Below are 27,625 nucleotides of genomic sequence, written 5' to 3'. Positions count from 1 at the left end.
CTATTAATGAAATTTGCTTTTATCAAAAAAAAAAAACTCATTGCATATATTATTCTTAGGGGTGAAATCTCCAAAATTTCGACCAAGAACTCTAATATGATTGCCCTCATAGGCAATATGTGAGCACTAGACAAGTGAGACAAGTGAGTGGGTATCTAATTTGGGTTCTTTCTTTTTTTCTATTTTGATTCAAAATTCTTTTTCTCTATTTATAATTTTTAAGGAACAAGTCTTTCATCGCCCACTGGAATTAGGCTGTTGAACTTGAGCATTATGCATCTTCAAGTAAACCTCGAAATTGGGATTTTTGGGGAAAATGAGTTTTTGAAACTAACAAGTTTTAGGAATTTGAAATGAGGAAAATAGGTGAATTAGAATGAGCCACTGACATTAGAACTCCATATTTAGCTTCAGACACTCCATTATTATTCTTATTTTATGAATCCAAATGGCTAGTGATTTAATAATTTCTTCTAAAAATCATTGCCTTTAAGCCACCTTATAATACATTCTAAGATTATGAATTTATAACAAATGAAGCCCCTATAATCACTACTTGGTTAATGCACATTGCTGCTTATTAAAGTGCACATTTCTATTCAATAAAGTACGCATTACCATCCAGTTTTAAGATAAACATTTGGTAGATATACTTCAAAACAGTGACAAAAAGTAGCATTACATGTAAGAAAAAGACTTGGAAATGTATAAAAACAGGACACAATAAATGCATATATATCACAGGCATACCAAAGAACATTGATTTATCTGTCCTTTACTCTAGAAGAGATAGATACTAATTAACCTGTCCTTTACTGCTTTTATCTTGGTAATACTTCGTTAATCTCCTGGAAATGAGAAGGCCAGTACATGTAGAATTCTGTCAAGATTGACTTAATCCTTGCTTAGCAAATCATAGAAAATTTCTGGCCTTCTGTAATCTGATATGCATAGTGCCTGAAAACCAATAAAAGTCTCACATGATTACAAAGAGCATAACTTCAGAGTAAATGAACATTCAAGGGGTAGTAAAACCATTCATTGTCTGTTGTTGAACAAGAAAAGTACGAATAGAATTTAAAACGTCAAATAGAGAGCTGCGATTTACACAAGTAACTTAGCTGAAAATGTTTATCAACATTATGCTAGACCAAAATAAGAATGAAATCTTACTTGCATTGCGAAGGCTACATGGATTAACAGAGATTCGGACCATGGCTTCCCGATAAATTGAAGACCAATTGGCAGTCCTGATTTATCATATCCAACCTATACAAAAGAAACTCTGTTGAAATGCCTATAAAGAAGAATTGATGAATTTGGAATGATGGCACAAAAAAAAACATTTCAATACATACTGGAACAGTCACTGCAGGCAATCCCAAGAAGTTCCCTGCTATCTGATATCGAACTAGTGCGGCTGAAATGATAAAGTCCAAGATAAGATTTCTGCCCCCTTTTCTTTTTTGGATAGAAAATTAGCCAATTCATGCCTATTACAGTAGTAAGAATGCAAAATGGATGATCAAATAACGAAACATAACAAAGAAATTGGATTCAAGTGTAAGTCAGTCACTTCAAACCTCCATTTATGTAATCCAACTCTCCAGTCTTCAAAACATCATCCTTTATTGGATATGCTGTTACACTGCCAGATGAATGGATGTTGAAGGACATGTACATAGATAATATGGAAGTCATAAGAATTTTAGCACAAAAACTTCTTCTTTTATATCTGCATAATTAGCTGCTTAGAAACAAAAAAGAGCATAGCTTCTTTTCAAATGAAAAATGTACCCAGTTGTCGGTGTAACTATGACATCTGCCTTGGCAAATATTTTCATGTAAAACTGCAGCTGCCGGTTCCTGTAGATAGTGAAAGACAATTCAGTACAAATACTTTAAATAGTCACTCGCAAGTATCTATTATTATGGGCTACCGCTTTTTTCCCATGGGAGCCTGAGCAAAAATTTTGCCTAAATGTTACAAACATAGATCTCTTGCTACATGGTGAAAGGCAGATGAATTATTCTGAAACTCCAGCAAACAAGAAGGAATAGGTCCTAAGAACTAGACGAATCCTATTGGGGAAAAAATTAAAGTACAGTAAAGGGACTTACATTTTAGTTGAATTCAAGGTTCACCGAAAATTAAAGCTTTATAAGGTGAATAAATATGTCAATTAGAGGTTTGACTCTACATTTCCTGATCTGTCTAACAAAGCATTATCTAGTGACAAGCTTGTTTATGTACCACAAGAAACACTAGTCCAGGAAGGAACAAGGGAAGCTCCTTGACAGGAGTGGATACCTCTTGGTTATGAAAGAGCATGGGCAAGAGCAAATAGCCTAAAAGAGACTAGTTTTAAGAACAAGACTGAATTGGGAAGTGGGAACAAACTGAAATCCTCAAGAAGCAGTCCTTAAAAGGATTTTATAGGTTCAACCAAGAATAATGTTGTGGAAAGCGTAGTTTACAACTAAAAGAACAAAGGGTCAAAATCTGTGTCAACATGTTGAGGATTTGTCAGAGTCCATGATTTTTCCAAGTACACTTCAATTATCTGCTTTAATCCTATGTGTCCATTTCCTCCTTTCCAATGTGATTTATAGGGTAAGCATGTTTCAAAAAGGAAAAATAATATACATCCGACAATTTCCAAAGATTGTGGGCAATAGTTTCACTGCACCATGTTATCTGCAACAAATAGAGCCTATTGTCTGATATCTTGTCGGTCAAATTTTGTGAAATGCCTACCTAGCAACGGGATCCTAATGGTGTTACTCTGCCACCAATTCCATTCGTAAAGTCAATTTTGAAAGATGGCAGAAGTTTCCAGACTGTTAAATCATCAGTCTGGTAGTCTAATGTGTTTGTGCTTCTCTGAAGACAATCTCTAATAGGGCACAATGACAGATGGAAGCCGTTAGTACCACAGAGTTATCCAGGAGCACATGGTTCGCAAGAAACTGAAAAGGTTTAGTCTAGATAGAAAAATGGGATTTTATCTTGAAGATAGCTGGCATGTGAAAGAAGAAGAGGGAGGGATCAAATACACCCAATGAACAGGCAAAGGCATTTATGATTTTTTACTGCACAAGGCTGCTGAACAAGATCACAGTATAAATTCATGGCAAGCCTTCAAATCTACATTCAGCAAGGCTAGTTACCACATTTACTGTACGCCACTTTATAACCACATTATTAGAGCACGTAAGAAATCATGTTCCTCTATGGAAGAAGACATCAATGATATTTCATCACTCTAGAATTGATTTTGTGAAAAAATAAAAATAAAACAACATGCAGTTGATCTGAGCTGTACTTCAAACAGAGAACTGCTGCGTTGACATAATTTCTTTGGTTTTTCAGGCAACGAGTTGTGATCAAGTTGAGCTAGATGAGGTATACAATGCTTTCATAGAATGAACATAAATAACTTGTGTGGGCATAACCATAGCATTTCCAGTGCATGGTTCAATGCTTTCCACTGTATCGGACAAGAATAAATACACTCTTTCCCTGAGAAACTTAAATGGCACTCCTGGGAAGAATATTCACTTCGCTGATTCAAGATGCACCACAATGTATAATGTATATATAGTTCCTCTTAGCTGCCAACTGACATTTGATCCACAGACATCTTTGTACTTGACATTTTTTTAAGTCAGAGTAGTTCTTCATACTTGCAATATAAACCCTGTATAGAGTAGTTCTATAAATTTATATCTCTTGGCTTAAGTTATGAAATCTATAGTAATGGAGTGATTTGCTTTAACATATACTGCAGAGTGTGTTCCAATTGTTTTCCTGATTGAATCTGTCCGGAAAAGCAATATTGTTTGAAATCCACAGTTCAAATTATTCCAAAAAAGCTAAAACAATATGAACTGTTTCATGCTCCATATGATATGCTATTCAAGTATCAGTCAGTCACACCCCAAGAGAATGACTGATTTGGATTTTATAACTAGTCTTCCTTCCATTCAGTTACCTTTATATAATCTGACTACTAGGATCTATTTGATGTTAACAAAATTTGCTTTCTATAATTCAAAAAATTTAACCTTGTTTATTTGATCAACTAAACAATCACTAGAACATAGTCTTGCTATAATTTACACAATGCTTCAAATTGCTTTATCAACCAGCACGGGACCAACACCACCAACAAAACAAGAAGAGCTAGCAACAGGGGATTGCTTAAGTTAGTTCAACTGCTTATCCTCAATATCTGAGTGTACTGCAGATACATTTTTTTCAACCTTAATAAGGAGCCTTTCTCTTTATTGTCAAACTATCATAACATCATCTTCTTAATCTATCTTAACTTAGAGACATAAGGTATGACCAGGCAGGTTGAACATTAAAGTGATAAACCCCTACTTTTTTCATAGTCAGGCTAAATCTATGATAAAAGAAAAATTACCACAGGTTTTATAAGCTCAAAATTCCACAACTATTAGGATATTCCATTCTAGTCAAGGTCTGATACCTCTTAAAGAAAGAATTTTTGCAGCCACTAAAGACCTTGATACCGTAGGAGGGAAGCTGACACAAAACATGCCTATTGGCTTTTCAGGATTTTGATAGATTAAGAAGCATAAATCTTCACAATGAGTCTAAAAAAATTTGGTAACATGCTCATCTATTATTAAACAATTTTGATGATATGAATAACAGTTATCATCCAATTTAGATTTAAACAGTAAGGTTGGATTACCTAATCATCTGGGCGTTCAAGTACTCCCTGCTGTTGAAGGCACCATAGACGGAAAGTGCTACCCTAGCATCCCATCCCAATTCTGCCATATCCCTGATAGGATTGATCCCAAAAGTCAGCCTTGCATATTTAGCATTATATCAAATGAGTAGTGATACAAATGGCATATTAATAATTGAAAATACGTACAACTTTTCCAGATGACAAGCAATTGAGGTACTACATTCAGAGCCAATGGTCAGGTAATGTGCTAGACGCATCACCTCTATCTCTGGCATGGTAACCTCTATCGTCTGGCAGAGAAGAAAGCTTGAATATGTCAGGAAGCTAGCATTTAAACTCTGAAATTAATATGATCAAATATGAAGAAAACAGTAGCGGCTTTATGATATATCAACTCTTCATCTGTGATTTCATATGGGATACATTGGAATCATTTGTAGAAGTCTTTGGAAGAAAGATAATGTAGAGTATGAAAGATTGAGCGCCTTTATATGCAAGCATAATAAACACTCACACTTATGTAAAGAGCAGTGCATTATCAGTACCTTCCAACCATAGACATCAAATAATTTGGCCAAAGCATTTGAACAGCAGACTCTTATGTCATCAGTGCAGTCATTGAACCACTAAATCAAGAAACCATGAGTAATAACATAAGCAATTAATCATGACTTCTGGATGTGGAAGATAATTTATAAAAGTAACATCCACCTTAAGACAGAAAAAAAATTGATCTACTGTTAATAAAATTCGTGGAAAACAAACCTCTCCATATTTTGCCAGTTTGATGTCAGATCTGCACTCTGGTGCCTTAAGTAATGGAAAACATACTTTAGACTGGTACATTCTCCAAAAGAAAGAAGAACCAAAAAGGTCAAAATTCAGTTGATCTGACTAAATTGTCCATCAAATGGTCACTTGTTTTGCTGAATTAACAAACTTGTTGCGAATCAGAAAACAATGCAGAGCTTAACCTCCGCGTCTGAATGTGAAGTAATATCTCCACATACCATTACTTGAGCAGATTGATCTGATGATATTGGGCCACTGATAGCTCCATACCTGGAAATTGTAAATTGGCATTCAAAGTCATTTAAAAAAAAAAAGAAAGTGTTCATGGGAGTGAATGTAATCTGACTTGGAAAGAGGAGATTAAGATTACTAACACTATAAGTGCATCTTCAATTGTACCAGTTAGTATCCCAACCATCCCAACTGTCCAGTTCAGAGGGAGAACACTGAAATCACATTTTGGATCAACTATCATGAAACCAAATTTTCTGAGAAATTGATGAGGTCAACAGATATGATAAATAGAAAATACCCCGAGTGTGGTACACGTCCAAATGTTGGCTTGAGACCAACAACACCGCAGAGAGCAGCCGGCATTCGTACGGATCCTAATCAAGCAGAGAAAGTGACACAAAAACTTACATTAATTTCAAAAAGAAGAAGAACATTCTAAGACAGATGACAAACAAACAGACTGATGTAATAATAAACTGTATACAACTGGAATGAAAGACATAAAATTTCAGTTCCCACAAAAACTGGAACAAAAGAAGAAATGATTAATCTCCATACCAGTAACATTTTCTAGAATGATATGAAAGTTGAATCACTACAAGATGTGGCTAAAGCAAGGTAGAACATAGGATCAAATTCATTGAATTTTGATGTCTCCCTTCTTAGCAACTCATTTGACACAGATAGAGAATATCTATGGTGTGAAATACATATATATACTGGTTCTTTTCCATACAGCAAAGAAAATGATCTATTCAAACAAAAGAGCATGACGTTTGCTGGTTCACGAGACTGTAAAATAATATCCAGTGTTAAAAGTAGAGGATAAGAACATCAAAAGCAGAATGCAATGGAGCAATCTGGACTGCTAAGGGTGACATCTGAGAGAATCTAATTGAGGAAAGGATTCAATAAATCAACTCTAAAAGTGTCGATACAGCTTAAATAAGTGAGTTAAGATTTGCACCATGGGCATCTGAATAAATATTGGCAGAAACGCAAGGCTATAGACTTGATACTGGTAAAGTCTCTATTGATATTACAATGTCATGGGAATAATGAAATAGTTGATGGTTTTAATTATTTCAAACATTTTTTCTATGCTGATCATATTGCTAGGATATTTGGTTCTTAAGAGTTAATACTTTAGAGCCACATAGCACCATTTTTGAATATTCAAGATGGTTCACATTTTGAGGGGCATAATCAACTGCATTTTCTTGATATCAATTGTCTACTCTTCCCAGGAAACCTTTACTTGGTTTTTTAGCTTTTCTTTGCGCTTACACATAAGTCTAGGGTGGAACAGGTAGTATTAGCTGAAGCAGGCTCTGTAATTTAGAACCAATATGTATTTTTTATTTCCCCTTTCAACGTTTTAAATTGACCATGCCTTTGTTGGGATCTTTCATTTTTACAAAATTTTCTATCTTAAGAAGTGCGCCAAGCTACAAGTAGGACAACTTAGCATCGTAAAAACTAGTAAGAGCCGAGTAGATAGTTGCTGCTTAAATTTGATTAGACATGGCTAATATCTAATGGCGTCTTATTTCAAATCTTTCAGGCAGTTGGATTGTTAAAATTGTGGATACCTATAGTAATTTTTAGTAAGAAAAAAGAGAAGTAGAACATGATCAAGTTTTACCTCCTCCATCAACACCAAGAGCAACAGGGCATAGTCCTGCACATACCACAGCAGCAGATCCACTAGAAGAACCACCAGCAATTCTGCTGCTGTCATATGGATTTCGTGTTGTCCTATATCAATCATACAAAATCAGCAAATTTCCTAATTTCAAAAAGGAAAAAAGGAAGACTATTTTTATCAATCAAGAAAATCAATATTGATTCAAGGTAACAACTAAAACAAGTAAAGCCAGATTTCTATAATGAGTGAAATATGGGATTTTGTACTTACCCATAATGAGGATTTATCCCACTGGTTCCAGCTCCAAGCTCATGCATGTTTGTTTTCCCGACCAGAATGGCACCACATGACCTTAGGCGTTTAACACAGCAGGCATCTTCAATGCACGGTCTTACTTTGTGCAGCCACTTTGTACCTCCTATAAGGGCCATTTTGTCAATGAAATCAAAGCTTGAGTAATGCTCATTCAATCATAATTTTCAGGAATAAAGTTTATAACATTTCTCTAATGGTTAAAAGTCAGATGCGGAGACAAGACAAACCTGTGGTTGGATATGGTAGACAATCTATTTCATCTTTAATGGCAATCAGAACTCCATCTAGAACAGATATTGGCTCACCTGAAACAGAAGTTACTCGCAATAAAAAGGTAAAATTTACCAAAAATTCAAAGACAGGACTTTGTTTCAGTACTCATACATTCAAATCAATGAACCAGTTTTACAAATCATGAACAGTAAGAGTATGTAACAAAGCTTCTTATGCTCAATTTTTCTGCAGAAATGAAGGATCCGATAACCTGTATAATCACCAAATGATATTGTAGTTTGAAATTAGTATCATAAGGAAATTTGCCTGACAATTCTAACCAGTTATACCAGATTTCATTAGTGAAAGACTCAATCAGAATATATATTTAGCTGCTCATCCAAAGGGGCTTCTGCTATGATGAAAATTATTGCCAAAACAAAAATGCAGTGAAAGCATAAGGTGTTGAAACAGAAAAAGTTTGATTAGAACAAAATTGTTAATTTTTAAACTTCGGGGCATAAGTCTGTGGCAGTGCTTACTTGTATAACTGAAATTTCTGTAAAGGCGAACAATTTTGTCAAGAAAATAAAAATTGAACTACACAGTTACAGTACAAGAACTTTGATATAATCCTGATATTAATTAACAATGGACAGAAACATCTTTTCTGGATTCCAGCCAGTCAATTTTCCTACTGCATAAAAATCTGCAATCCTTGAAACTCTGAAGACATCAAGACATTGCAATATGTGGCAATAAACCATGTTCACCTTTCGAATACAGACAAGAATGCATACCTCGTTCATACCGATGAGTTGATTCGGTAGCTTGTTGTAATATATCTTCAGGATTGAAATCAATAAAGAATGACATAGGTCGTAAAGGCTTGGATGATTCATTCACAGCTGCTATAAACTTCTTTGCTACCTGAAAGAAAGAAACAATGAATTACCTAGAATTGAACGGATGAGTATTATATACATGATGACAATTAAGAAGAATGCTGGAGTAAAATTAGAGACAGAGAAAATGGACTTGAGATTTGTTTTTCTGACTGACTATACAAGAAATTCATATTGACAGTTGTGAAAAGGATGATCCAATAATACCATGACAGGAGTTACTTCTTGAGACATATATCTTCTTGAATAATCCAGTATTGTCCAGCGTTGAAAACTAAGTTTTGGATTAATTTTATTCATTTCCTCTGAAGTTTGAAGACAATCAGTAGCCAATTGAACTTGTTCCACAGGAGAAAGATGATCAGGCTTGGTGCATTTTTCTTCTTCACCATGCCCTGCCAGAAAAGTTTGCATTCAGAGTCAAGCATACAGCTTCTTTCAGTTTAATGTGAAAAGTACACATCCTTTCAAACAAATAACTGTGACCACGAAAATTGGAATGATTAGAGGATACAAAAAAGAGCTTTTCAGGGTTTCTATGTGTACAGGTATACATACTCCTTATTCCCCCTAATTTTGTCACTTGTGATAGACACGAAAGTAACAAAACCAGACTAAATACTAACGGGCAATGGAACCATTGCATATCACTTTCAGTATTTCTTGACATATACATTTCTTCTATCTTAAAGGACTAATTCCAATGCAAAGTAAAATGCATGTAAGTACCAACCTTCATGAGGGTGCAATGGCACAAAAAGAGGTGATTCTTGCAACTCCGCAAATGAAACTAGCTGCAAAATACTGGCCTGTGTTAGCTAACTAAAAGGACCACAATGCAACAAGAAGTCTTTTAGTATAAGGCTATATTTACTGATGCTTCTACTCAAAAGTTTAAAGTGATGCAAGATATTTTGACAAACTTACAAAAGAAAAGAAAGGGGTGTGAAATCTCCAACAATGAGAAAAGAATACGAAATGATTTAATATTTGTTTGGATCCAATATTCTCTGGAAAAATATTTTAAACTAATTGTGTAGCATTGTTGTGAGATGAACTATGATGTATGTGAAATAAATTGAACTTAAAATAGTAACTGATGATTGGAATGTATTTAAGGTAAAATCAAATATATTCGAAATAATGGGGTATTCAAAAGAAGACAAGAAAACCAAGAATTTTCACTGTGCCTTAAACAAATAAGACAGCTTGTGTGTAGTTAGTATTTCCACTTTTCAGTGTATAATCCATACATATCAAGAGTTTTGGTTTTACAATGCCCAAATAATTATTCACTTTCTTGACATATCCTTCACAAATAAAAGTTTCCAGTGCAATGACAATTACCTTACTTTCTTAAGCTAATAGATTGCTTCCAAATAATAATAAAAAAAAAAGTTGGCCAAATTAAAGAGAATTTTGCAATGCATCTATCAGTATTGATTTTGCAGAGAAAACATTCAGAATATGCTTAATTACATATTACATATTATCCATGATGACCAACAAATAAAAATGTAACTTTATTTTCATTGTACGGGGATTGCGAAAAGATAATCATACCCTATGATACTTAATTCTTAACCAAGTTTACCCTAGTGGCACCAAATACTTTCATTTTTCTTCTTCCATTCTTCTTTATCCCTATAAAGATTTTCTTTTCAAACTTAATTAAATGCTCTTATTTTCATCTGAAAAATAGTTAATCATGATAACTCATCATGAGAAATGAAAGAGTAACGCCCATTTATAGAAGTAATTCCTATTATGGGTTAATTGTTAAAACAAATAGAAATTAAATATTCAGTAGTATATTTCACTTGAAATTTTTCCTTATTTTTCCTTCTTTCTTTCTTCTTTTTCATGATTTATGTATATTTTTATTTTTCTTGTTACAATATTTAATTATCACAAGTAGAAGAAATTAAATATACGTATGAAGTAAAAATATTTTAGGATTAATTATAAAAACTCCCCCTTAAGGTATAACCAGTTTTGCACCTTATCCCCTAACGTTATATTTTTTTCACTTTATCTACTAAACCGTTCGTCAACTCTAACATTGCATATCAGAAATGCAAAAAGATGTTGATACCCCTAAGGGTTAATTATAGTAAATCCCCTTTAAAGTATAGCTATTTTATATTTTCTTCGCTAATATCATTTTTCTTTCAATTTGTCTATTCATCTCTAAAACCATTAGTTAACTCTAATATTTTGAGCCACTCAACATACATGTGATAAAAAAGTTTTTTAGAAAAATTTAGCAATTCAAATAAATTTTAATAGCATCTAAGCATGGTATATTAAAGGAAAAACTCTGAAAATTTTGAACTCCAAATCAACCATGTTTCTCTTTTTTAGTATTATCAGTAAAAAAATGTATACTTTTATATAAAAAAAACTATAGCTATTAAAAGAAAATTTTAGTTATATACACATTTCTAAAGAGAAACTGACAATATTCCAATCATTTTTAGATTTTTAAAAATATTTTTCAAATATTAATTTTTTAATAATATTTTTTGTTTGCTTTTTCCCACTATTGAATCAAATTAGCAAGATATTCTCCTCAATCTAAAAAAAAGGTGTAATTACGAAATGAAATTTAACTAGAACCATATATATATAAATTATTATTATTTATTATTTTTTTTGCTTTTTTATTTTTTATTATTAGGTCTGGGTGTTATCAAATATTGGAGTTCATTAATGATTTTTATAATAAATAAACAAATTGATAAAAAAAAATGATGTTATGGGATACAGCACAAAACAAACTATACTTTAAGGAAATTTACCATAGTTAGCTGTTAGGGGTATGAATGTCTTTTTGACATTACCATTACACAATGTTAGAATTGACTAACGGTTTAGGACATAAAGTGAGAAAAAATAATGTTAGGGGTTAAAGTGCAAAAGTGGTATACCTTAGGGGGAGTTTTTGTGGTTAACCCTATATTTTATCAAATTTCTATGTTATGACCAATCAATTATTTTTTTTATTATAAACTAGAAAAGTTACTTTATGCAATTTCTATATTTTATTAACAATTAATGCATCCCAATAAATTAGTAATTATGTTTTCAACAAGAAAAAAAGCTGGTGATGTATACAAAATAGATATGGCACAAGCTACAGTAAGAATGAGAGGGTAAGCTACAGCAAGTCAAAAAATTATATGCATATTAGGACAAAACAAAAGGCATTAGTGGCATTAGAAAATGAAGAGGAAAAAGGTTTAAAAAAAAGGAAAAAAGGAGAAAAGGAAAACGAAAGTGAGACTTAATAGAAAAACAAATAAGGCAAAGACACATTTGTCCAACACATTAATGAAGCATTTGGACCGTTAAATGTCTAGAAGCGTTTAGTCATCAGGAGTAGTTTGTATATTTCGCGGACTCAAACGGGGTAAACTGCAACTCACCCATAATTATAGGGGGGGAAGGTGCAATAAAGCCTTCAAAGTAATTAACTATAATGAAAAAAAAAAGAATATTAAGTATCTGGATATGCTTTTCTTTAAATTAAAGTTTTCTCACTTCAGGTTTTGTCCACTTTAATGGACCAAAATGATATTCTGTCCACTGTAAATTGGCCGACTTCTAAAGTTAAGAATTAATGAGTTAAAATGTACTTTAAAATTTTAAGGACCGGCATAATTTATTGTAAAACACAGTAAAAATTAATTTTATTTGATAAAAAAATAAAGAATTTTATTAATGAGATTGTTGGAAATTGTCTAATATAATCTGCTTGACAAAACTTAGAAGGAAGTTCCAAAGAGAGATTCAGAAAGATTAGCCATTCAGTCAACTTAATTACTATTTTGTCAGTCAACAAAATATTTTTTGTCAGTAGATTAACACTTTTATATACTTGAGCTAGCTACTAAAACCAATCAAGAAAAGAAGTGATACCTTATGAATCAGATTGTTTTTCTTGAGGATGTATAACATAAGAGCTCCAAAAATTCTCGACTCCAAGAGCCAAGCAAAAACTTTAACTAGAAAGCCAGCCATTCGAGGTGCTACACAATAATGATACAAAGTCAATCAGAAGTAAGGTACAAGGCCTTTGGCAAAAAGACTTGAGTCAATTGAACGCTATTAGAGTAGGTGACAATTAATTAAACAAAAAAAAAAAAAGAAGAAGAAGTTTGAACTCGATTACATTGCAGATGAATAATTGAGAACTTATTTCCCCAAAAAAAATACAGAAAAAAAAACTAAGTTCTTATTTCAAATTGGAGACTAAACAAAACAAATTAGCTGTTGTAAACAGTGTATGAAAATGTTAGTCAATGACTTATAATACCAAATGCCTTTTTGACATTGTATTGAAAAATGTAGAACGTGCCAAAATTGACACGTATTCTTTTCAATCGGACATCAATTCTTGGCCTAACCAAAATCTGAATATCCCTATGGTAGTCTATTCTACACCTTCAAAGTTCATCTTCTAAATTCTGATGTTACAATTTGAAGCCAAAAAAAAAAAAAAAAGGGATTGAGATACACAATGGCTTGGTTTTAATTAAGGGTTTTCTCTTTTTTCTTTTCCTAGAAAAAAAACCAGCAAATTTTGGACAAAAAATAAAATGGTAAACTAATTCCTTTCCAGTTGTAACTTGGTCATGAGGCTCCATCATTTGAGCCGCCAGCCTCCTCTGGAAAAAGGGACCACCCAACATTGTACTTGCTTCTAGCACTTGATTAGCTTGAGGGATTACCATATATATCAGCAATATAATTATATAAATAGAACTGACTTTTTTCAAAAAAATAAAAATAAAAAGAATAGAACAGATTTCAACGTAAGGTGGAAATTTTGATAATTAATCCCATTATCAGCCAAAACCACGGAAAAAGTTAGGGAGGGAGGACAGGAAGAGGAAAATTCTAGTTTGTCCCTTATAAACTTGAAAATTTTCAAAGAGATACTTTTACAAATAAAAATTTGCCCCTAACATTTATAGGATTTTTCACATTAGACCACACAGTTCATAATTTCATATTATATTAAAGGAAAGAAAATGCAATCCTTTGCAATGCACGTGCATGCATACTAGTCAATTCCATCTATCTTGATCAATCTTTATCATCAATCAAGAGCAATCAGATACCAAATCCTTCATCAGTTCTTTAATTTGTCATAATTACATCCCAAAAACATTATAAATACAGAGTTTTTTTATTAAAAAAAAAAAACACAGCACAACACACTCACGGGCACACACACAAACACACACAGTTTATGGAGTGTAAGTGGTTTCAATGTTTCATGCATACCTTTAACATTGGCTCGGAGATAAACTTCCTTGCTGTCAGGGCCAAGATCAACACTGTCAACGGGCTTGTAAACCACGCCTTCATCTTTCAGAAATCCCATTATTCCAATATAATTGGAACGTTTTTCTGCTATATATGTATATATATGCCTGTCTAATCACACATAATGTTCAGTGTGTGTGCGTGTGTGTGTGATGTGTGAGCAGTACTGTTGAGGGATATGTGCAGAAAAAAGAGTTGATGAAGAAGAAGACTTTCCAAGAAAAAGACACCTTCTTATTTACCCAAGGCCACACTTATATATATGTAACTATATATACAAGTTTGAGTGGGGGAAAAGAGGGGGGGTGGGGGGGTGTTGGGAGGCTTCAAGGGGTAGACTACAGAAGAGTTGGTGTGGCGGAGATGGCGAGATATTAATTAACGAAGACAAAAAAAAAAAAAAAAAAGTAATCATCTTGCTAGCTTTCTTGCTTGCATCAACATCTACCGTTTCTTATAAATGAGGCTGTTGGGAAAAAAACAGAAATGTGAAAGAGATTCTTTGCTTCTTAGGAAGAAAGTCATGTTCAAAAGGAAGAATTGTAAATTTGGTCCCTTGTAGTTTTTGTTATTTACGATTTAGTTCATTACTTTGTTTTGTTTCACTTAATATCTTTAAAGTAATTATACATATCATCTCTAACGAAAAAGTCCTTAAGAAATTCAATCTGGTAACTAAAGCATAAAGTTCCTAAATGAAAAGTTACAGAATTACCATGCAATAAATGAGGAGAAAGAATTAGGTGTGATTGTTGTGTGTGTAAGTATGTATAATTGTTATTTTACTTGCATTACCTTCTCATGTAAAATATACATTGTATTACCTTGTTGCAAGGATAGCTTTGTTTGTCTGCATAATATATCGTAAGAAGTATAATCTTTAATGTATTTGTCCATCAAATCTTTATAAAATACAACTATAGGACATATTTGTATCTTCCACAAATGCATGTGCATCATAACATACAATTAATTGGTAGTTTCTCATCTTTAATTTCAATGAATTAGTAACTTATGCTAATGGAATTCATGCTTTCATCCTTAAAGCATTTGAGCATACAAATGTATATGAATTAATCTTTTTTACATGACAATGTATACACTGTCAATTTTGGATAAATGACAACTATATAAAATTTGAATTTGAATTTCAACTTTTACACGTGTATCATGGATTTAACAGTGATAGTGTATATAATGTCAATATATGTATATAAGATTTTCTTGATATATATAGTAGGTACAATTTGTCAAAGTTCAATGTATTGGATTGGATTAAGAAACAGTCGAAACATAAAGGACCATAGGTGTTAAAAGTAACATATAAGTAAGGTACGAGACTGAGTCTAAACCAAACAAACAAGGGACTATAATTACAATTTGTTGAAACTTGTCCATTTCAACAAATCTATTGACAAATGACAAACAAACGAAGTGATTGACGTAGGTCTTCGGCTTTCTTGAGAAGTGAAAACTCTACGGTTGTTTATCCTTTATACCTTGTTGTGTGTGAGGGGGTAAGCACTGGTCAATGCACTGGAGGGACTTAATTAGCTTGGGGAACCTAGCAAGTAATCAAAGCTTATTATGTGCTTGTTGCAGGAGTAAGAGCCCCAGGACCTTTTGTTATATATATCCAGCACCTAATGATTTTCTCCAGCTGATGGCTTGGGTAGAAGAATCTCTTTATTAGGAGGTGGATATATATGGTTATCATCTCTAATTCTTGCTAGAGATAATCTAGAAGAACTTTGAAATTCAAACCTAATTCATTTGTGCCTATAAAACTGTATAGTTGCCTATTTTTAGATCATAGACACAATTAAAGCATCTTCTCTGACCAAAAGAAAGAGATTGAAATTTCTCCCAGTTTTACTTTCTTGACCAAGATATACATCATCAATTTTTTTAATTAGATTTGTGAGAATAGTTAACTTATAATTACTTAATTTGCCACCTGATATGGGTGGTGTGGCATCAAAAAGATGAAATAAAGAAAACTTATAATTGCTTCTGTCACGCCCTCTATTCTAGAGTAGAATTTTTTTTTTTCGAAACGGTAGAATCATTTCATTCTAGAGTAGAATTTTTTTTTTTTCGAAACGGTAGAATCATTTCATTCATTGTAACGAGGAAATTACAAATGCGAGCAAAGGCTCAAAAAGACTGTGCATCTAGTGCTCAGTTGCACTGAGGAAATTCCATTCCTCATCCACAAGGATGCCTAAGGCTTGGGAACTGAATTTTTTACTTCTTTCTGTACTTTCTTCCTTAACCAAAATATAAGTTCTTTGTATACTTCTTTATTTCCAACTTACAGCTGTTGGTAAAATATGGGACGGGTACGATACGAGATATTACACGTATGTATATTATACTATTTTTTCCAATAATAGATTTAATAATTTAGCATAAAAATACGAGTTTGACAAAATTATGCATATAATTAAACTTATATATGAATAATACTAATATACACGAATATAAATAAAAATTATGAAACTGAAAAGATGGATAAAATTATTATACTTTTCAAAGATTGTAATATATTCTAACCAATTTTAACTTTTACACCAAGCCCCGTTCCTCAATCAAAACCCGAATCACCAAGCAAAAAGGAAGGATTTAGGAGCCAGACATATTACATTTATCACAATTTCATCACTTCATTACTTTCAGATGCATAAATCTCTCACAATCATGATATATATCGTTGCTATATTGTATATAATTTGGAAGGTATGCCGTGATCCTTACTCAAATATTAAAATTCTTTCAAAAATTGAAGTATGATTCGTGAAGTATAGTACATCAAAATTTTATTACGTGTTTCATAAAATTAGTTAAAAATTATGAGAATTTTTCAAATATTTTTGAAATGCACAGAATATGAAATTATTTTTCAATCATGTGTACAAGCATGAAACAGAAGAGTAATACGAATATTTATAGAGTAAATCTTATATACACTAATAATGTATACACTATCACCGTTGAATTCATGACATATGTATAAAAGTTGAATTTCAAATTCAAATGTTACATATATAGTTATTATCCATCCAACGTTAACAGTGTATGCATTGTCAATGTAGCAAAAATTAATCCATATTTATATACTAGGCTCAAACATTATAGGTGAAAATAACTATTAATTGTGGTAAAAGGCTCAGCTTGCCTTTTCCTTTATCTTTTTTGTGATATTCCCATAGCAATTATGTTATTGTGTTTAAGGGTGAAATCTATCGGCTAATCCATTAAATACAATCAATTAGAATCGATTTACAAAGATCGAATTTAAATTTTAATTCACTAAATTGAAAATCGAATTGAATTAAGATCAATTTAGATTATTGATAAATTTTTTCAATTTTCAAATTTGGCGTAAATACACCAAATTCTATCACTGCAAGCCAATAAATCTATGTGCACGGCTTTCAATAGTCAGAGTTGATAAAAACTGCTTCAAGAGAATTTGAGTTCCAGTTTTGACTTCTGAAATCTACCAAATCTCTAATCTCATCTACTAAAAAAGGACAAGAAAACAAAAAACACTCTCACAAAGATTAGGAGTGTTCACAGATTGGGCAACCAGTCTACTTGCAATTTCGCTGACCCTAACAACAAATACAGGTTCAGCAAAATTGCATTCCATACCTTAACCCTATTCAATCGCCTAACAGCTAATTCCGATTAACCTATAGGATAGGATTGGATATATATATATATATATATATATATATATATATATATATATATATATATACATAAATATATGTGGTAATCTAACTATCTTGTACTTGTGAAAAAAATGGAATTAGATTAACTAAAAAGACAATACAACAATTATCCAAATTAATAACAGTGTTTAATCTTACAAATCTAAAAAAAAATCACCAACAAAATAGAAAATCAAAACACAATAGATAATTAAAACACAAAATATTCTGAACATTTATTTTCATTTTCCCTACTTTTTGAAAACTGTTAGTTCACTTTTTATTAAGGATGACAAGTTATTTCACAACCAAACATGTAATCTCTAAAACTTAAAAACAAAAAAAGTACAGCGGTGAAGTTGATAAAATTTATGAGACAGGAAAAGAAATTTTGAAGAAAGACAAAAAAATAGAGTAATAGAGTAAATGAAATTATTTGCAATGAATGTAGGAAATGAAAAAAGCAAATTGAAGATAAGGTTAAATATACAAGTTTGTAAGTTGTGAAAAATAAAATATATAATAGCATGGGTCTCGTAACTTAAATTATTAATGAATAACTAACTAATTATGAGTTGGGGTCTAGTTACTAGTTATCTTAACCAACCTTACATATATATGGGTAGGTTCGGGTAATCGTAATTTTTGAAAATTGAAAATCATACCCTAACCTAAATTTTCAAGTAGGTTCGGGCAACTTAACCATTTTGAAAACTACGGAATCATTACCCAGTTTTTTGGTTTGGACCAATTTAGTTTTCTCGATTACCTACTCTCGCAGTTCTTTTGATCACCCCTAACAAAGATATCCTTGGAGAGAATAAAGCTCTCCCTAAAAAAATTTAGAGAAAAATAATCTCTCACTAGAAAATCCTATAAGAGAACGATCTCTCACTAAAAACCCCGAGAGAGAATTTAAACAAATAAATGAAATAAAACTACAGAAAGGGTCCCCTCTTATGAGAAAGATTAGATTATCTAGTCTCTCTCCATGGGAGGGTCAAATGAGGTTTTAATTGGAGGAATTTTAAAGAGAAGGAAGAGAAAATAAATTCTAGAGAGAAGAAAGAGTGAACATTGAAATCAAATTTACATTCACTAAATTGAAGTCGAATTGAATTGAAATAAAAAATTGATTTAAATAATCAATTAATCGATTTTGTCAATTTTCCTATTTGGTATAAAAGCATAAAAATCTATTTGCGGTTAACCAAAATATCGAGATTGGTTGTGGTTAATCGATTTTGTCTATGCTAATAATTAAGTTAATATCTAATACCATGTACATACTCTCTTCCTCCTTTGTAAGAAGCTCTCTTCCCTCTTTCTTAAAAACTCTCTAACAAGAAAGTCTTCGGACTCTCGCATGAAAGAAAGATTGATTTTTCTGATCTTTGCCTATAAGAAGAGCCTCTCATGTTTCTTTTCATTTATGTGAATAAAGTCTCTTTTAAAATTTTTTAGTGAGAGTTTTCTCTCTCTTAAACTTATCTAGTGATAGTTTTCTTCTCTCATAGAATTCCCTAATGAGAGTTTTAGGAAGCTTTTTTTTTTTTTAATTTTTCTATTATTAGATCTGAGTTTTTTAAGGTTTTGATTATCAATTCTTCATGTACTTCATTACATATTATGTCAAAATAGGAGATTGGACAGCTTTGGTTGGATCATAATTGGGTCAACCCATCTATACCTATTTAATAAATAGGTCAAAATGAGTTAATCCATTTAAGAAATGGGTATGGGTATACCCAATTATCTATTTATAACTCACTTGAAATTCCACTTACTTTTTTTAATTTTTCGCATGTTGTTTGATAAGAAATAATTACATTTTATTGCTATTAGATTGGTAGAAAATTCAAATTTATCTGCTTAACACCTACTAAAAATTGAGTTTAAATGTATAATTATTTTTAAATGAGTATAAATGAACGATTCAAATCAACCCACTATCCACCAATTAAATAGGTTTAATTGGATACCCATTTAAACCCATTCAAAGTTCATTACAAACTCAAATCTACTTATTAGTGGCCAAGTTTAGATGGATCAATATAATTGGATTGTGGTTGGCCCCTCTAAATTATTACTTTGGACTAATAGAGTTTTTTTTTTTTTGTGTTCTTTTTCTTTTCATGAGAAAGGCAGTAATCTAAATATTCATAATTGATGATGTAATGAATAGTTGATACTTAATTTCTATATGTACATATATATCCATAATAAGTTGTAACATAGGCCTATAAATATATTAATTAGGTATAAGAATACACACGGCAACTATTATATTGCATGCAAAAAAAAATAATGAAATAAGTCTTTAGTTAAAACCGAAATCGAAAATCTGAAATGGCCGCCAAATTGAATTTCCAATTTTGATCTCAATTTTAATTGGAATCTAGTAGATACCGGTCCACAAAATTCAGTTTGTTGCTCACTCTAATAGCTGGTGAAGTTTTGCAGATTCAATCTAGGTAGCCTATATAGACAAATTATTGTTCTTATAAGTCAAGTTACCTCCTGAGTTGATTATTTCTCAACGAGGAAAAAATCTAAGCCAAAAGGCGTAATTTAACATTTTTGTGACTACATATATATAACTACCCAAACATGAACTAAGCATAACTTGACCATATATATTTTTGCTTCTCGGATTCAAAATTTAGATTTTTTAAACTTTATCAACTAACTAAGCAAATTCTCGCAAGATTATATGATGTAATGATATTTTATTTTATACTAAGTTTTATATAGATTCACATGTAATATGCACCATTAATTTGGATGGAAAGAGATGAACTTTTGATCACAATAAATCATATTAAGCTAATGACGAACATCTTATATGACTCATAATTTATTTGTGTATTACAACCATTAATAAAAAAAAATAGATAGCATATTAAATTTTATATAAATAATGTCGTGCACACAGACACATATTATGATATTAGCAAATGATATGTACATAGATAAAACATAGTATATAAATTGGATAAAGTGAATCTTTAAATTAATGCATAAATTGGATAAAGTGACAATTAATTAGACAAAAAAGATCATATGAATCCTTGAAAAAAAAAAGATCATAAATTGTTCCTTAAAACATATATAGTATTTAAATTGGATAAAGATCATATGAATGCATAAAAATTGTATAAATTTTACTTTGAACCCTTAACTTACATATGCATTCCCAATTTAGTCTTTAAATTTTCATTTTACATACTTTATCCCTTAAAGTATGATAATCATCATATTTCAGTCCATAAATTTCAATTTTGAATACTTTATCTTGTAAAGTATAAAATCCATCCAATTTTGGTTCTTAAAATTTGACCATCTCTTTTACTATTCCATTAGTTTTGGAATGGATTTCATATTTTAACGGATGAATTGCTTGAATTTGAAGTTTAAGGATTATGATAGATTTCATACTTCAAATGATAAAGTGTTCAAAATTGAAATTTAAGAAACTAAAGTAGAATTATGCCTTAGTTTTATGTCCAAAATTAGCTTAGTGCATTCAAATTAAGGTCACACCTAACTTTAGTGGCTAGGCAGGCCAAGCTCATGTTGGCTCTAGAAAGTGACAATTTTTTAGGAACAATTTATGATCTTTTTTTTTTTTTCCTCATATAAAGTTTCAAGACCGACACGTACAACTGAAAATGAAGGAATGAAAGGTAAAGACAATTACACTATCACACTTAAACAAGGTAAAATTAATATTTTCTCTTCAGGTTTTGTCAAACTGCCGCTCAGCCCCTCAATTCAGGCTGACTACAAATCGATACCCTTTGATTTTTAGGTACACAAACTTTTTGATTTTTATTTTCAACAATAAGATGAAATTATTAATAAACTCTATGGAGCATCTCAGCAATGTAAAACAATATTTTCCCGTTAAAATTTGGATTGTATGCAAACTAAAATCGATTTACCTCATAACAAAATAAGATTAATTTAAATCTTAAATCTTGTGCAAAAAAATTCAACTAGCTATAGGCAATTACGCGCGCTAAAAATATGCAACAAAGATTGATAAAAAAAAAACTTAATCAACTGAAACTTTTTTCTTTTGTGACTAAATTAAAGTGACTAAAATTCCCTAATTTAATAAAAATCCCTAATCTAGTATCAAACCCGCAACCACGAGTGTAATTACTTACAATGTCAACACAAAGGGCTATCAGTCAACAATAAATGTTACTCCTAATAGAGAACATTGTACTTGCGATTTCTGCATTGAAAATTGTACTTGATTACAAGTTATTCCCAGAATTTAAACTAATTTATTACTAACAAGCTAGAGTTTTTTTTTTCGGAGACGACAACAGTTGTATAACCTGATCTATTCTACATTAAGGGGGAGGGGGCGGACCTAAGGAGGTCCAGGAATAACTCGGAGGGGACTGAACCACCACCGGATCAAACGGGTGCACAACACACCCGCCTGGATTTTTTGAAGCAAACCACTAACAAGCTAGAGTTGGTTGCAAAAGATTATTACTTCCATTAATGCTATGCCAATTCTTCCCCATTAGGTTAGGCCACCCTAAGAATATTGGCATTCTACACATTGCATTGAATTAGAAATCTCAAGTTGCATAATGTCACAAAACATGAATTTCTTGAACCTTATGTCATAAATTAAAAAATCAAGCCTAATTAAAGTGGCTATCTCCCTTCCTTAACCTCCACCCCCCCCCCCAACCTCCTCACCCAAAAAAAAAATGAAAAAAGATCCTTATGCCCATAAAGGAGATGGCATAAGGACCACAAACCCCCAATTCTACCTTGTGCAGAAATCCATACCCTTGTTTAATTTGGTGGCTAGTGTGGACCTATTCCTTTACCTTGTAATGCGGTTATGCATATTATTGCAACATTTGGTGTCTAATCTAATCAGGACCTTAAAATCCTCCATTCCTAGCTTGTGGGCAATTGCATTCATATGTGGATGGTAAGGTATGGTCCTTTTTTAAATGTTGGGCCAAAAAGTTAGCTCTTGGATTCCTCACTCTATTTATGTTTAGGGTCCTTTATGTTTACATTAACTGCTGTTCCTCTGGATTGAGAGGGACAAGAGTATAGGAATTGGATGCATGATGTGCCCAAAGTCCATTTCATCCTCAAACACAAGTTGTGGTGGTAACGATCAAGGCAGCTGGGAAGACAAGCAAGTAGAAGTAGCCACAATCCGCACCTATCAAATAGTAATCAAACCCCGCCGCGAAAGCAGTTCTACTTCTACACCAATTAATACAGATAGGTGAAGATGATATTATTATTTGTACCATTATAAAATACTGTATGAATTGAACTGTTTTTTTGTCCTCAAGAACTTAAAACAAAAAGACAAAGAATGAGACCCCATATGAAAATAATTTGTGGCTATTTGTCTCTTTTAATTTAGATTTTTTTTATTTTGCCATCTCTGCCCGTGTGGTCGAGTTTATAATTGTCAAAACAGATTCGCATTCATGGTATGGCCTGATCTGGATCCGTGAGTTCAATATTTTAATTTCTTTTATTGAATTTGTTCTATAAAGAGTATGCTTGGGCAACCTATAGATTCATCAACATATGCAAATTAAAGCCGTTTGTTTAGTCCTCCTTGGAATTAAAAGCGTTGCCCTTACCAATTTTTATGCAAGAATAATAATTACTGAAAACATAATATGTGTAAATGATTCAAAATATACTAAAGTATTTATTTTTTGGTAATATAAATATAAGGGTGAAATAAATTAAATGAATATAGTTAAATTGATGTGAAACTCTATGGGATAGCCATTAAATATTTCTAAGAACCATAAAGAAAGAAGGTAAATTTGTAATATTCGATATGCATTCCATAGCCTAGTTTTCCTATCTGCTTTTACGGTTAGTCAAGATTTTAGAAAGTTGGGAATGTACTTGAGTAAAACTTATAGGGATCTTACTTTATAAAAATTATCTTGCTTTTTAGAAGGGTTTAGTGATACATATTAGAATTATCAATCTGGTGACTCATTATCCACTATTGGCTATACTTTTATGTTAGATGGTGTAGTTGTGTGTTAGAGATCTAAAAAACAAAACATTATTGCTAAATCTACTATAGAAGCATAGCTTATAGCTTTAGTTTCTACTTGTGAGGAGACCGGTTGGTTAAGAGGTTTGTTAGCTGAAATTCCCATTTGGGATGAATTAATACCACCTATATGTGTACATTGTGATAGTACTGCTACAGCTAGCATAGTGCATAATAGACATTATAATGGAAAGTCCATACTTGTTAGAAGAAAACATAGTACTATCATATCATACTTAGGTGATGGCGTTATAAATATAGATTAGATGACATCAAAAGAAAATCTTGTTGATCCATTAACTCAAATTCTATTTAGAGAACAAAATTTACATACATCGAGGAGAATGGGATTTGAACATAAAAATTTTCAAATTAAAACTACGTACGAGGATACAACTATCTAGGGATCGGTGATCCCAAGAAGTAGGTTAGGAACAAGTGAATTATAGTATGGTATAGGTGATAAGCATGCATATGTTGTCAAATTATTAAGTCATTCCCACAGCTCTTTGTGGGTGGGAAACCTTCGTCATAAGAGTATTCTCAATAGACTCATTTATATGAGTGTAAAGGTAAAGACCGTTTTCTATAAGAATATGGCTAATTCTCTAAAATACTCATGAATTTGAGATAAAAGCACAAGACCGTAATGTGCTAGGTTGAGAAGCCAGTTAATTAATGCTTTAAATATTATGCATGTAACATAATCTCGCATATTCTAAATTAGTTTTAGTTTCAAGGTTTAGTCCACTTTGGCTCTAGTATGACACTAAGTCAAGGTTTCAAGATAATGCCACTTTCATTATGCATGGTGTTCTCATTTTGTCCAAATATTTATTTCCTTCATATTTTATTAAAATAGGGTTAATCACAAAAACTCCCACTAAAGTATAGCCACTATTGCACTTTGTCCCATAACATTATTTTTTTCTCACTTTATCTGCTAAACTATTAGTTAACTCTAACATTGTGTAATGGTAATGGTAAAAAGACATTTAACCATAAGAGTTAATTACGATAAATCCCCTTAAAGTATAGCTTATTTTGTGCTTTATTCCCTAACATCATATTTTATCAATTTGTTTGTTTGTTACTAAAATCATTAGTGAACTTCAATATTTGATAACACCTGAGATAATTAATATCTAAAAAATCAATATTCCTAACATAATAATGTTAAATAATATATATATATATATATGGTCCTAGTTAATTTCATTCCATAATTGCATTTTTTTAGATTAAGGAGAATATCTTTCTAATTTGACTTAATAATGAGAAAAAAACAAAAATGTTATTAAAAAATTAAAATGCAAAAATATTTTTCTCTTAGATATTATCAGTTTCTCTTTAGATTTTTTTGGATGGAAGTGTACATATTTTTGTTAGTAATACTAAAAACAGAGAAATATGGTTGACTTGGAGTTCAAAGTTTCCAGAGTTTTTCTTTTAACATACCATCTTTAGATGCTATGAGATGCTATTAAAATTTATTTGGTTTGCTATATTTTTCTAAAATTTTTTATTCCATCTAAACATGTTTCCCAATCATCTCTTTATTTTTTTTCATCCACCTTTTTATCTCATAAATATCAAATTACAAAAAGTGCTATTATTCTGAAAAAAATTTCCAGTTAATCTGCAATCCAAACAAATCCATCTATAGACCTTTAATAATATTTTCATAGTTTAGTTATGCACAAATATATTTTCCCTTATCATGTGAGATGACTGAGGTATTTTTTATCTAAATAGTTGTCATTCATCTAAGATTACAATATATACACTGTTAGTGTAGGAAAGATTAATCCTTGGTATGTGTATATATATATATATATATATATATATTTGTTGTAGTTTTTTAACATGGTTGAGGAACACTGGAAGTACTTTTTACAACAAAATACGACCATAGGCTCATCATGGAGAAAGTTTTTTACCACGTCCAAGTATCACACAGTTTTGAATTTGTGAACAAACCTTTTGCTATGACTTCCTACCATGGCTTTAAAATGCTAAAAAAAACTTTAAAATTAACAAATAACAAGCTATAACTTGGCATCTGCCATTGTTTTTTTTTTTTTTTTGAATGTAGAATGATGTGTACTTGATTTCTTAAATACATAATTTATACACAAGTACAGCACAAGATGGTCTCAATCTATTCTGTAACATATCAAGACTTAGTTCTATATAAAAAATGGTGCAACTATTAATAAAGATATATAAGACCATCACATTTTCATGCCAACAAAAAAAAAAGGTGGTTAATTCCATTTTGTACTTTCCAACTATATGTGCATTCCTATTTTGGTCCCTAAATTTTAAAATATGACACTTTAGTTTCTAAAATATAAATTTGTCCAACTTAAGTAAAATCATTAACTGGAGTAGGATAAATTATATACTTAAATGAAATAAATTTAATACTTTAGAGACTAAAATGTGACAGATTTTATACTTTGAGAGCTAAAGTAGAAGGAATTTTATAATTTAGGGACTGAAGTGGGACAAATTTTATATTTTAAGATAAAGTATCTCACTTTAAAATTTAGAAACTAATTAAGAATTTAGTTATAGTTGAAGAGGGAAAGTAGAATTAACCTAAAAGAGAAACATCTTATAATAATATGACAACCTAAATCTTTCTCTTTTTTTTTTTTCAACAGTAGCAAACAGAACACACACACACGACTCAAACCTAAATCCACAGTACACCTCAAAAAATAATTAATACCAGACAACCTAAATCTTTCTCACCATCCTCATTCTAAACCCTACAATTCAAAGTTTTACTATAAAACTAATATCACATATTTATCTATGAAAGAATAAAAAATAATTAATACCAGATATTTATCTAGTATAAAATTTTTAAAAATAAAGTCATGCTAAAAGGTATGTATAAAATTGATGAGAAATAAAATAATAGAAAAACAATGTGAAACAATAAAAGCACATAACGATGTTGAAAGAGATGTTCCAATAAAGTAGTATATAATGTGAAATGATAAAAGTACATAACCGATGTTGAAACAGGCGCTCCAATAAAGTGGTATTGTTTTTCTATCAAACTAGTTCAAAGAAGCAAGTAACTTTGAAAACCAATTCAAAGGATCAAATCTCTCTACTTGCATTCTTTTTCAATCTTTCTTGGAAATTTAACCAATGGGTGCCATTTAGTGTACAGTAGGAGTAAGTGTAAAATAAGAATTATAATATAAAAAAGTAATTTTGAAAAAATCAGTCATCTAAAGTTTCCTATTCAAGATCGCAAAAATTATTTTTTATATAGTGTTTGACCTTCCAATTCTCATTTATATTTCTCTATAAATGAGGTACAATAGCGATACATAGGAGCATTTTCATTTTTCAATGCTCAAACTAAAGAGTAGGACATTAAAAAAAAATGTGAAAACCCTATTTATAGTAGTTTAGCTATCCTCTTAGATACCTACATCTACTCCCAAAACTCTCTCAACTTTTCAAAATTCTTCTACCACGTGTCACTTCCAATCGGCAAAGATGAGAATGTATTTACAAGTTGGAAAAATGGCCAAATTCATCCCTAAACTTTTTCCTAGTACTGATTTAGTCCTTAATTTTTTATTTCTGGACAATTTGAACTTATATTGCAGCTCTAATTAAGAACCTTCGTG

At 31.4% G+C, this 27,625-nt stretch overlaps 1 protein-coding gene across 3 annotated transcripts; it reads right to left on the bottom strand.

Moving 5' to 3' along the window:
• Window positions 1-625: 625 nt before the first annotated feature.
• Window positions 626-14,416, bottom strand: LOC113699403 (fatty acid amide hydrolase-like). Of its 3 annotated transcripts, none has more exons than XM_027219757.2 (20): window positions 14,127-14,415; window positions 12,756-12,865; window positions 9,568-9,628; window positions 9,042-9,229; window positions 8,730-8,859; window positions 7,944-8,021; window positions 7,672-7,819; window positions 7,399-7,511; window positions 6,052-6,127; window positions 5,894-5,965; window positions 5,702-5,789; window positions 5,493-5,564; window positions 5,273-5,353; window positions 4,914-5,017; window positions 4,725-4,817; window positions 1,798-1,866; window positions 1,584-1,648; window positions 1,359-1,420; window positions 1,174-1,269; window positions 626-957 (listed from the first exon to the last, which is right to left on the bottom strand). In XM_027219757.2, the coding sequence occupies exons 1-20, from the start codon at window positions 14,224-14,226 to the stop codon at window positions 895-897; spliced, it is 1,869 nt and encodes a 622-aa protein (XP_027075558.1). In that variant the 5' UTR covers window positions 14,227-14,415; the 3' UTR covers window positions 626-894. The 3 variants fall into 3 exon arrangements, 2 of the variants coding, with proteins under 2 accessions (XP_027075558.1, XP_027075559.1); XM_027219758.2 differs by having other exon boundaries at window positions 5,738-5,789; window positions 14,127-14,414; XR_003450425.2 differs by having other exon boundaries at window positions 812-957; window positions 1,359-1,493; window positions 14,127-14,416.
• Between the last annotated feature and the right edge of the window lie 13,209 nt (window positions 14,417-27,625).

Source organism: Coffea arabica, chromosome 7c (genome assembly GCF_036785885.1).
Source record: "Coffea arabica cultivar ET-39 chromosome 7c, Coffea Arabica ET-39 HiFi, whole genome shotgun sequence".
Lineage (NCBI taxonomy): Eukaryota > Viridiplantae > Streptophyta > Magnoliopsida > Gentianales > Rubiaceae > Coffea > Coffea arabica.
This window is presented reverse-complemented; position numbering and strand designations above follow the sequence as displayed.